Below are 12597 nucleotides of genomic sequence, written 5' to 3' on the forward strand. Positions count from 1 at the left end.
ACCCCTGCAGAGCAAAACACACATTATTGATCAAATATACATCAAGCCTAAGCATCACTGAAGACTTCGGATAATAGTAGTTGTTGACTAGTTTAGACATATTTTGTTGATTTTAATTTCTGGTGTATCACAATTGCTATAATTCAAACCATAGATCTGTTCTTCTGTATCTACCTCTGTATCTACCTGCGTTGCACCAATGAAATTTCCCCATGTGGGACAATAAAGGAATATCTTATCTTATCTTATAGCTCGTAATTATATGATCCAAGATTGTCAAAATAACTAAGTTACGTCAAGTCTTATAACTATTCCTTTTTTTGCACTTGCACCATCACACAACTGACTCATATTTCTGCCAAACGTAGGTACATTTACACGACCAGTAAAAGAAAGTAGATAACTAGAATTATCAGATATAATAACAATATTGGTGTGTGTTTACATGCACAAGAGAAATCTGATCATCACCAGCAGTCACACTTTTCCTTGTCAAAACCTGCAATCATAAAGAACACTCTGAGGTCACTCACATCAGATGTAACTGACATTTCAATAATCAGATAACTCAATAAATCGGATAATGATCAGGTTTTTGGTGTGCATGTGAACATAAAGTCTTTTCCATCTACATAACCAAGCTGAAATCTGTATGATGCACTACTGATGAAGGCTATTTCAGTCCATCCAAACGTTATGTCCCGAAATATCATTACGTAAAAAATAATTATGTTTGGGTCCGTCGTAGCACGAGCGCGGAAATGACGTGTTCGTGTTGTAGAAAAGGGCTAATTGTTATTGTTAGCTTGTAGGCCAGAGAATAAAGCCGAGAGACTGAGCTATGACAGAGTAATAACGCGTTATTACATGTGCGTGGATAAGTTATTACAAACACAAAGTGGTAAGTACTGATTTCTGTGCGTATTATAGATCTCGTGAGAAACGGGTTCGTGGACAAACGCGAGCCTTTAACGCAGAATCACATCTCAGAAAAGCGATAATTAGATTTTCTCCGAAAAACCCAGCTAGCTCCGGTCGAGCTAACAGATGCTAACTGATGCTAGCAGCACTCGCAGCTAACTCCATTTCCCTGCTTTGACACCTCTTGTTTTACATATTTTAAACTTCGAAACATGTGCTATAAACGCAATCACGTCCAATTTTATCCTATATACTACACAACACCGCTAAAGTAAAACATAAGAGGCATTTTTATAGATGGTCATTTATTGGCTTTATTTATTTAAACATGTTGTTATAGGTGTTTTGTGTTCATGACCATTGCAAAAAGCATCTCCTCATTTACCAAGTTTATGCTCATGTCTTTTTTAGTTCAGGGAAACGATCCGCCGCAGCCTTTCGGAATGGGAAACAGCGCTGTGACTCAAGTCTCACTTTAATATTACATTGTAACAAGCTTTTGTCAAAGTATTCTGTGTTTCTTTGAGATGGAAAACGGAAATAGGGCAGACAATCCAACATCTACGGCCAAAGACTCACTCACAATGCAAGGTAAATGCAACAAAAGTGACTTGAATGTCTCTTTTGTAGTCTGTAATATTGACCTTTTAATAATGTGATTTATAGTCCCTAAAATTGAAGCCACATTTTCCATCCCGTATGAAGAGAATAACTTTGAACAACCAGGATTTTTTAATGACAATGAACAGAGTTTTGAAGGTGAGTAATATATACATATATATTTTGTACAATATTGCCTGATTGATCATTTATATTGAGCAAATTAGCAAAGTATCTCAACAATCCCAAAAAATCTAAAAAGCTTTTTGTTTTGTTGTCCAGAGTCTCCTTCCTCGGTCGGACCGTCTCAAGTCAGTAACTCCTACATATTAATAACAAACCTGCGGACTCAGCTTCAGATCTCTCTTGAGAAAAACTCTTGGCTGCAAAAACGTATCGAGGATTTGGAAGAGGAGCGGGATTTCCTGCGATGCCAGTTGGATCGATCCATCTCGTTCACAAAGAACACAGAGCCAGATCAGAGCCAGAGACTGTATAGCAATGGCAAGGAATATGAAAAGATGTGTTTGAAAATAGTTACACTCAAATTATTATTATTATCTCACAAATACTTTCTGTCTGTAGGCTACGACTCTGTGCGCTATAACTGGAGAGGAAGGAAAAATGACGAGCGCCCCATGGGTAAGAAATACACTTTGATTATTTTAAATTGTAGTTTGTGATAATCTTTTCATATTTCTTTCTTATAGAGCAACAAAAGACAGACTCACAGCATTTTCAAACACGTCAATTTATTCAACGGAGACCTGGTCCTGCATCACTGATGGGGTCCAAAAATCATGTTGCCAATCAAATAACAAATCAACTGGCCTCAATGAATGCTCTGTTCAACTCGCAATCTCAAGCTCTGCTGCAAGGACAAAGCAGTTCTAGTGCCTCACCTGGAGGCAGCGGTGCAAACATCAACAACAGCAGGCCCTCCATCGGTGCACACAGTAATGTTACAGGTGAAGGTTTCTCTGGGTAAAATGTATTTAACAAATCTGATCAAGTACAATCATGATAATTTCCTGTCTGAACAGATTCCATTTCTCTCATGGGAGAGTCTTCTAAATACCTGGATCAGGAGGCATTTGTGGATGACGAGGAGCTGATATCAGAAGACATGATCCCAGACGACATGAACATGAACTTTAACCAAAGTCAGCTGAAGAAAAGACGAGTCATGAGGTGTGGACGAGAACGACAGAGAGGTTAGACAGCTTAACAAAATTCCCAAACTCACTCTGGTGGTCCACCATTTTAATTCTATCTCTCTGCTTATGCCTCTTCAGTGAAAGATGCAGCTGGTGTCTTGTTTCGTTACAAGAAGATATTGCTTACATACCAGAGGCTTAAGAATATGACTAAGGCCTTTGAGATCCATGGAGTCGATCGCAATACAGTGGCTTCCACTACTCCAATAGCCGAACTACTTCTAGTGGCCCCTGAAAAACTGGCCGAGGTGGGCGAGTTTGATTCATCCAAAGAGAAGTTGTTGGACTATGCTCGGCGCTGCTATGCAGCTCTAGATGAAGAGACACTTTGCAGAGTACAAGCCCTGAAGAAGAATAACCTGCTCCTGCCCATCTCTTACAGGTTTAGAAACTAGTGGTGTTAAAGGGTTTTTTAACTATTCTTGTTTTATATTTTAACTTTTTATATTTTGTACTGCTGTGTCATTGTTTTATTTATGTCACTTGTTAAACAAATTATCCCTTTGTAATATTTGTAGGTTCTTTGTCATACTTTGAAGTGTACCATCATTTGATGTATTAAATCTAATTTATATAAGCAAATATTAACCTTTAGTTTTGGTTGTAAAATTTAACTAACTATTATTTTCATTACAAAAGCATGAATATTGTGGTCTGTACCTTTAAATAACCAAATAATTACAGAAATTAAATGTACCGGTATGTTTTTTACTTGCATGTGATTGAAACCATATACCATGTTTGTTACTTGTAATGTGGAAAGGTGTTGCTGTTCCCTTTTCCAATAAACATTTTTATCATGTTTTTGTATGTATACAGATAATTTTCAGAAGAAAACTCATCAAAACATTTTTTTACGCTGATTCAGACTGAAATATTAAAATATATGCCGTGAAATATATGACCTTTGTGTCTTTTATGTATTAGGTAAATAAGAAGTCTTAAAATAGACGTTGCACCTCGACGCCAAATTAAGTTCCTATGTTTGCGAACTGTGTTAATAATAATAATAATAACTTTTATTTATATAGCGCTTTTCAGTGACCCAAAGACGCTGAACATAATAATAAAGGGGGGGTATTTACAGACAGGGGGGGACAACACGTACAATACACATTAATATACAGATAAAATGAACAAGACAGAAGAAGTAGAGAGAAAAAGATGGGGATGTAACAGGGGGTAGAAGAGTAGGCAATGGGGTAGAGGAGGCTAGGGGTAGGGGAGGTCATAGGCTTGGGTGAAGAGGTATGTTTTTAGGCGGGATTTGAATGTTGTGAGTGAGGGAGAGTGGCGGACAGGTTGGGGGAGGGAGTTCCAGAGTCGGGGTGCTGTTCGGGAGAATGCTCTGTCGCCAAAAGTTTTGAGTCGGGATGTTGGTGCAGTCAGGGTGAGAGAGGAGGAGGATCGGAGAGCTCGGGAGGGGCGGTGGGGGATGAGGAGGTCAGACAGGTAGGGGGGGGCAAGGTGGTGAAGAGCTTTGAAGGTGAGGAGGAGTATTTTAAAGTTTATGCGCTGCTTGATGGGGAGCCAGTGGAGAGAGCGGAGAACGGGAGTGATGTGATCACGGGACCGGGTGTGGGTGAGGAGGCGGGCAGCGGAGTTTTGGACCATTTGGAGTCTGTGGAGGGAATGGGAGGAGATGCCAGTGAGGAGGGAGTTGCAGTTGTGTTCAATGACAATGGCAATAAACCTTTTATGATTATGAAAAACAAATTGTAAAATAAAGTAGAGAAAGTATTCAACTTAAATTGTATTCAGCTTTAATGTCATTACAAATAATGCAAAGAATGTGCTGTTTGGTATCTAACCAGAAGTGCAATGAAGCAAGTGCTAGATAAAATTGACATATAACAGTGATTATGAGACAGGGTATATATATATATATATATATATACATATACATATACATATACACATACATATACATATACATATATATACACTGAACTTCCCACTAGGTGGCGTCAAATGTATATCCAAATTTCTAGCTGACGCAAAGGACGCAATGCTTACAAAGGAAATTACAAAAATAGATAATAACAAATATTTGGTCAATGCTCGTGTGAGTTTGTGAGTCTGATTTGTAACCTTTAGTTTAAAAAACAAATCCAGCATACAGATATTATGTGTATGATCCAGTAGAAGGATTTTGAGTTTTCTCAACCGGAAAACGACTTCAACTTCCTGTGTCACAGAGTATCAGGGAGAGGGAGCAAGAAGCGGGCATACCAATTTCTTCATTGTTTTTTATCCTCTAAATTTCAACTAATGCATGTACTTGGTTCCTGTATCCAACGCGTCTTTGGTCGGTCAGCGATTTTTTGATCCATATGTGAGCACAGAAGCTCTCATTCATTGCGAGGCTCGGCGTGGCGCTCGGCTCTTTGACTCGGGCCTGCTCTGGACTTTGCTACAGGCTAGTTAGCTTAGCCCCAGCAGCTAACGAAGCGAACACGTTTCTTTATCTGCACACAGAGACGCTGTTACTGGAACAAAGTACCACCCTGCGCATCTGTGTTTGTTTGAGATTTTCTTAAAACTGTGAGTAAGGTGTCAAATATTCGAAGATTTTTGTCGTGTTTAAATCGAAAGGATTTGTTTTAAGTGCACACTTTGTTGCTAGCTTAGGCTAGTTAGCGTCACCGGAGCGACACTGAGCGAAGATGTCGGAGTTTGACGAGTTTGAGAGACAGCTCTCCGAAAACAAACAAGGTATGCAACCTACTCATTCGTTTTATAACAGTGTTATAATGCCGAAACAAGCACTTTGGAAATGGCAGCAGCTCGTATCCTAGTCATGTTTATTGTGTATACTCGCGCCAGAGGTGTGTTCGTTGCAAGATGAGCCACGCATGCTTCCAGTTTTGGCGCTGATAAATACTGTATAAACTGTGCATCTTGTCTCTGATCAATTCAGTGCCATTCGGATTATTGCCATCACTTCTCAACATCAGTGTTAAAGATTGCAGCCCGTGTATGTGATCTAATGTATTCATATGCACACATCACGTGACTGCAATAATGAGCTGTGAATGGAATTAATATTTACCAACATGTGTTTTGTCCCTCTTAGCTGAACGGGACAAAGAGAACAGGCACCATCGGCGCTCTTCCTCCCGCAGCCGCAGCAGAGACCGCAAAAGGAGGAGCAGAGAACGGGAGAGACGCAGCCGGGACCGTCGCGGGGACAGCAAGGAAAGCAAGGAACGCCGGCACAGACGGAGGTTTGTGCAGGAAAACTATCTCAAAACTGTGCCTTGATGCTCCAGACGTCCGCAGAGCTTGATTTTGACAAAATTATTTTGAGTGTAATACTTACATTTAGCACTACCCTGTTTGAGATAAACGTGAAATCCTCCCAATGTCATTTCAGCTCACCAGCCACCTTTCCTCAGGACAATGCTGGAAGGTAATAAAGCAAATTACCATGGGTTTGTAACATCTCACAAACTAGTTCTATTGCTTCACTGTACAATTAAATCTCTACTAGAAAAACACAATTGTGCGATCTATGAATTTACCCCAAACAAATCTTAATTTAAAAGGTATGTCATGTTTGGGAAGGGCAATATTATGTTATATAAATCGAGTCTTAATCTATGATGAGGGGCACATTAAAATTACTCTGTTGTTCTCTTTTTCACTTTCCCTAATAGTCGCTCACCTCATCGTGAGAAGAAAAAGAAGATCAAGAAGTATTGGGATGTTCCACCTCCTGGTTTTGAACACATTACGCCCATGCAGTACAAGGCCATGCAGGGTAAGTCTCCAGACAGTTACATGGGCTACATATTCATTCTGTCTACAAGAAATATAAATGTTCATGAAATTGTTGCTTGTTTGGCTTCAGCTGCGGGACAAATTCCTGCCACAGCGCTCTTGCCGACCATGACTCCAGACGGACTGACCGTGGCCCCCACTCCTGTGCCTGTCGTGGGCAGCCAGATGACGAGACAGGCCCGGCGTCTTTATGTGGGCAACATCCCTTTTGGCATCACAGAGGTAAACACGGGGTAGTTTAGGTGTCGAATTAGAGTCACATTTGTATTCTTTCCAAAATGCATCATAAAGGTCATCTAATCCTTCATTAATTTAACTTTGATGCAGGAGTCTATGATGGACTTCTTCAATGCCCAGATGCGTCTAGGTGGTCTCACCCAGGCGCCTGGAAACCCAGTCCTGGCTGTACAAATCAACCAAGACAAGAATTTTGCCTTTCTAGAGGTGGGTATTATGTTTTGGTACTAATACCCTAGTAAATAAGTCAAAACACACTATTTAAGTAATAAATTTTGTTTTGTCTAAATAATCATTTGCTCTGAATGTGTTATTTTTGCAGTTCCGTTCAGTGGATGAAACCACACAGGCCATGGCGTTTGATGGCATCATCTTTCAAGGCCAGAGTCTGAAGATACGGCGTCCTCATGACTACCAGCCCCTGCCGGGAGTTAGTGAAAACCCCAGTGTTTATGTACCAGGTACTAATCATATAAGGAATCATTTTTTGGTTTTTTTAAGTTTGGCCCTAATAATGACAAAAAAATTCACAATTATTGGTCTGGCAGGTGTTGTGTCAACAGTGGTTCCGGACTCAGCCCACAAGCTCTTCATTGGTGGTTTGCCCAATTATCTGAATGATGACCAGGTCGGTACCTGCACGTGGTACTGTAATTAAATCCGCACTTGCCAAAACCGACGGGAAACAAACAAAAGCCTAAAGCCGCATTTCCGTTAGAGCGGTACAAGGCCGGTTTGGGTTTATTCTAGGCAGGCCGTGCTGCTCCCGAGAAGACGGATTGTACAGCTGTGCTCCGCGGCGCAATTATTAGACGAGAGAACGCACAGAAGCAAAAAAAAAAAAATAGTAATTAGATATCTGTATACAATAAAATATTGCGTTTATTGTAGCTTCGCCCGCGTCTCCTCGCACCAGAAAAGTTTCTTAAAACTATTGACATAATTCCAGTTTCGCTTCTCGGGTTATGTCAATGTTAGTGTAGCAGATCTTGGACTTGAATAAAGCGTGTTCCTCTGTTGAGGCAGGCCTGAAATAAAGATCCAAAGAAAATATGTTAAAAAGCACTCTTATTAAAAACCCGTGCGACTTTTCTGAGTGTCGAGCCGAAAGTGCCCGTAAAGTGTTTTTAGATGTTCGTTTCTTCCCATTTTGTCTAGGTGAAGGAGTTATTGACTTCATTTGGCCCACTAAAGGCCTTCAATCTTGTGAAGGACAGTGCCACTGGCCTTTCCAAGGGATATGCATTTTGTGAATATGTTGACGTCAACCTTAACGACCAGGTAACACCATGTTAAATGTGGATTCAAACATTATCAACGCCATTTCTTCATGACTCCAGCTCCTCCATCTTCGTCGTCAACATGGTGTCTAATGGTGTTTCTTATAAATTGTACAAATGTTCCTCAGGCTATTGCAGGGCTGAATGGCATGCAGCTCGGAGACAAGAAGCTCTTGGTACAGAGAGCTAGTGTGGGCTCCAAGAATGCCAGTTTGGTGAGTGAAACGGCATTCAAATAATAGAAGGTTTTACCTCCAGCAAACAAATCTAGTGCCAAGTGTATTACTGTTCTAAGAGGTGATTACTGAATCTTCTGAGGGGTCATTCTCATGACCTCATGAGCAGGACTGATGCAGACCAACCGGTTGGTGGGCAGGAGCCTGTGATTCTGCAGGAGACGTATATGGTTTTTGACAAAAAATATCCAAACTAGAAATCCACAAAATTTAACCTGATCGTTCTTTGTTTGGGATTAGGTCCACAAACCTGCCATTTCAATCTCATGTCTTAAAGGCCTTACTACTGACAACAATCGCGCCTTTGGGGTTTAATAATGGCACCACTTTTATTTATTCAACATTTATTCACTTTATCCTGACAGAGCGGCTGTTGTACTAGTTTTGTTTCATGTTCATGGGCTCAGTAATTAGTCATGAACAATAAATCGGGTCAACAAATCTGCAGTCTGACAGTTAAACAGTGCATCCCATCATAGAATTCTGACTAGCTCAGTTTAAACTTCATGGGTTTCAGCTTTCGTTCATAATATTTTGTTTTGTTACTTGCTATTTCTGAATTTTGCATCAAGACTCGTGCACGATGCCTTTCGTCACATCTAAGCATCATGATGCATCGTTTCACCCCTGCTAGTCCAAACTACGGCCCTGGGACATTTGAACATCCCTGGTGAAGCGGTCGGTTTGGGCCTCGGGTGAACGGTTTGGGCCTCGGGTGAACGGTTTGGGCCTCGGGTGAACGGTTTGGGCCTCGGGTGAACGGTTTGCTGTTTCATTGGGTCAAGACTCAACCTGCCTCGCTCCAGTGTCCACTTGTGTGTGTGGTTCCTGGATGTAAAGCTTTTGGAGTGCCTTTAAGGTTGAAAAGCGCTATATAAATGTGACCACTTACCCATTTTTGTTGGCCCTCTTTCTGCTAAATTGGCCCATAATAAATTAGTACTTGGTTCTGTAAAATTGGGGGGGGGAAACTGCCCTTGTAGCCTAAATAGAATAATTTTGGCCTAACTATTTCTATGGAGACAAACTAACCTGAAAGTTCAAATGAATGTTCCAAGCCTTTTAAACTACAGTAAATGTAAAATTCAGAATGATTGCCATCATTATCTAATGGTTATTGAAATCATATTTAGGTCATGACCTCTGTATCAAATACAAATGGACTCATGACTATAATTGTGTTAATCTGCTCCCGCCTCTGTAGACCACCATAAACCAGACTCCAGTCACACTGCAGGTGCCGGGCCTGAACAGCTCGGTGACACAGATGGGAGGCCTGCCCACCGAGGTGCTCTGTCTGATGAACATGGTGGCCCCTGAAGAGCTGATTGACGACGAGGAGTACGAGGAGATTGTGGAAGACGTCAGGGACGAGTGTGGCAAATACGGCCAAGTCAAGAGCATCGAGATCCCTCGACCCGTGGACGGTCTGGAAGTACCTGGGACCGGCAAGGTACGACGCCACACTTTTGTACATATTATTGAGGCTTTTGACATGGAAATATCTTGGTTTTTGTTCTGTCCCAATTCTCCACCCGCCTTCTCAAAAATCCATTTGTGTTTTGTAGATCTTTGTGGAGTTCACCTCAGTTTTCGACTCCCAGAAAGCCATGCAGGGATTGACGGGACGGAAGTTTGCCAACAGAGTGGTGGTGACCAAATACTGCGACCCAGACGCATATCACCGCCGAGATTTCTGGTAGAAGCGACTCCAGAAGAGGGGAGGGAGGGGAACACACTATCCGTCTCCAAACGAGCCCTTTTGAGTGATTTGATAACAAATCTTAAGGCTGAAAACATTGGAATAACATTTTCATGAAATTCTGGAAACAAAATTAAAGTTTTTGGAGTTGTAGGGGCAGGAGCGTCAAAGAATTTTGCAGTGTGTGTGTGTAATTGAGGTCGGAGTCAACAATTTTTATACTTTGGCACAGTGATGTCATTTGGGGCAGGACGGGGTGCCACACTTACAGGTTTGTATCCACACAGAGTTAGTCTGTTTTATGTATTTTAGTGTGAAGCTGTAGGGCTGTAACTGGACTGAGGCGACACGAGGGAACAAGACGTGAGGTTTATCTGAGACGGAAAGGCGAGAATGTCGAGAAGGCGAAGACACCGCTCGGTCTTCAAATGTAGATACTGTAGCTGTAATCTCCATCACAACGACATGGGCTTTTTCTATGTTTGGGTCATTTCTTTTTGAGTTTCTTTTGCTTTTGTCAGACTACTGTCCTCAGGCTGATTGAGTAAACATTGTTAAACGTAATTGGACTGAATATTTGAATGTCAACTGTTACTCCAAAACTGTTTATGGCATCTCTGATCATTTATTATTATTATTACTACCCTATTGTTCGTTTCTGTACTTTTTTTTCTCTTCTATTTCTGAAAAGCTTTTAACGTATTGGTTAGTTTTTTTCCTGCTGAATGGCCCAGTGTCAATTTAAGAGAACCACAATTGGGGGAAATCGAACGGTAAAAAAAAAAAAGATTGGTACTTATAAGGAGTCATTACTTAAAAGCCTTAAAAGTTATTTGATGGGAAATTTCAAACATCATTTTAGATCGCCCCTTTGTTAGTGATATTTGTACACGCCGAGACGTCAATATGTTGTGCTTTATTCTACATTAGGCTTGTCATTTTCATTTTTCTAATTTCTCAACCCAATCTGAAATGTAAAGATGTGTTGAACCCGGTTTCTTGTGCAACGTCTCGCTTCTTTTACAAGACCAAATAAACATGTGACTAATAAATACCCCAGTGTTCCTTTCTTTTGGGTTTTCGAAGTAATATCGGTAGAGGTTTTGCAATTAATGATATTGTCTATTAGATGGCGATGTTTCAGGTTAGGAGCACAGCCGCATTTCATAAGTAACCATGGTTTCATTAGAGCCAATCAGGCAAAAAAAAGATAATGTGCCAAAATACTTAAAAGTTGTCCATATTTCAGCACACACACTCATACTAACATCTCCACAATGTATTATGTTTTAGAAATAATACTGCATTCTGAATATCATCTGCACTATTCTGACCAACTTAATTATGTATAAATTCAAAGTATTTTATTTTAAGTTTTTATGCATGCCCTTTTTAAAAAATGCATATATTTCTCCTATTATTCCGTGTATGTTGCACCCTAATGCCAAAGCAAGTTCCTATAGTTTGTGAAGCCTGTTCATTGACGATGCCAATAAACCTTTAATTCTAATTTAATTTAAAAGTCACTTAATTATCAGTAGTTATTCTCGGTGCATGTTTTCAGTTACTTCCCAATCCACAATCTGATCTCAAATGGCTTAAGACGAGAAAAGCGTACACTGACTTACTGTTCAAAAAGTTGTTAATACTGCTGAAAACTGGACCAGGCGTAATTCTCATTTTCATCTGAATGTGTCGTGATTTTTATTTCTCTGTTTGTTAAATGCTTCTTGTGTTTTGTCTTTTTCTCTTTGGTCCTGTTCTGTTTTTTCATGTTTAACTGTGTTGCCTACATGACATTTGACACAGTGTCTGATGTGAAAAAAGAATAAAAAATGCATGCAGTGGGCGGAGATAGGGGGTAAGTGAAAACCTCTTGAAATCCAACTCTGTATAATCTAATGATGAGGTGTCATGGTTCACAATGTGACCCCTTTAACAATAAACTGGGGGCACGATTCCCCAGGGAAGAGCTGCTTCGCGCCCCCTAGTGGTGAGTTCAGGCTGTGGCGATGGTCGTTGTCATTCTGAGCACTTTCTCTGCATTGATCTTCTGCACAAAAACAGAGCACTGCAGCAGCAGAAGAGCACAAGGTGAGTTTAATGGACTCAATGTAGCTTAAGTGGCAGATGCAAAGTCAAGTCAGCGATTAAACATGAAGGATTCCTCAAAAACAACACAGAGGTCATGGTTTATGTTAGTAGAGGTTGTACAGTTACATCTACTTTATAAGCTGCTCGCGTAAGGTGTTTTATTAACTCTTCCCAATGTGACACAAGCTTTACGTTAATAAAACTAATGATTTGAGCATGTGTTTCTTGCACCGCTCTTTCATTATGATTCATTTTCGTGGTCTATACTTTAAAAACACCAGATTTTGAATGCGAAGATGAGGATATGTTTAAGTTATGTATAGGAGATATTAATGTGAGCGTTATTGTTTCGTTTGTTGGATGTCCACGTGTTTTTGATTTATGTCTGTGTTTTTCTTTCATTGTGTGTGTGTGTTTGTGTGTGTGTGTGTGTGTGTTCATAAAACTAGAAAATAAAAACATTAAAATATATATATAAAAAAGAGAAAATACCAGATGTTTGTAGCAATAACACTGATTTGTTGGTT

At 40.3% G+C, this 12597-nt stretch overlaps 2 protein-coding genes across 6 annotated transcripts; both read left to right on the top strand.

The window, feature by feature from the left end:
• Positions 1–744: 744 nt before the first annotated feature.
• On the top strand, positions 745–3542 carry ccdc106a (coiled-coil domain containing 106a). Of its 2 annotated transcripts, none has more exons than XM_072460330.1 (7): positions 745–901; positions 1449–1512; positions 1588–1680; positions 1804–2163; positions 2232–2489; positions 2565–2735; positions 2817–3542. In XM_072460330.1, exons 2-7 carry the CDS (start codon positions 1449–1451, stop codon positions 3131–3133), a joined length of 1263 nt encoding a protein of 420 aa, XP_072316431.1. In that variant the 5' UTR covers positions 745–901; the 3' UTR covers positions 3134–3542. The 2 variants fall into 2 exon arrangements, with proteins under 2 accessions (XP_072316431.1, XP_072316433.1); XM_072460332.1 differs by having other exon boundaries at positions 750–901; positions 1333–1512.
• A 1374-nt stretch (positions 3543–4916) lies between these two features.
• u2af2a (U2 small nuclear RNA auxiliary factor 2a) lies at positions 4917–11028 on the top strand. Of its 4 annotated transcripts, XM_072460328.1 has the most exons (12): positions 4917–5453; positions 5815–5993; positions 6151–6158; positions 6398–6501; positions 6592–6743; positions 6849–6965; positions 7081–7219; positions 7307–7386; positions 7917–8039; positions 8167–8253; positions 9479–9727; positions 9843–11028. In XM_072460328.1, exons 1-12 carry the CDS (start codon positions 5405–5407, stop codon positions 9975–9977), a joined length of 1422 nt encoding a protein of 473 aa, XP_072316429.1. In that variant the 5' UTR covers positions 4917–5404; the 3' UTR covers positions 9978–11028. The 4 variants fall into 4 exon arrangements, with proteins under 4 accessions (XP_072316429.1, XP_072316428.1, XP_072316427.1 ...); XM_072460327.1 differs by lacking the exon at positions 6151–6158 and having other exon boundaries at positions 5815–6150; XM_072460326.1 differs by lacking the exon at positions 6151–6158 and having other exon boundaries at positions 5815–6150; positions 7081–7218; positions 7297–7386.
• Positions 11029–12597: the final 1569 nt, after the last annotated feature.

Source organism: Eucyclogobius newberryi, unplaced genomic scaffold, assembly GCF_026437365.1.
Source record: "Eucyclogobius newberryi isolate DKJ021-1_F unplaced genomic scaffold, fEucNew1.0.hap1 SCAF_3, whole genome shotgun sequence".
Classification (NCBI taxonomy): domain Eukaryota; kingdom Metazoa; phylum Chordata; class Actinopteri; order Gobiiformes; family Gobiidae; genus Eucyclogobius; species Eucyclogobius newberryi.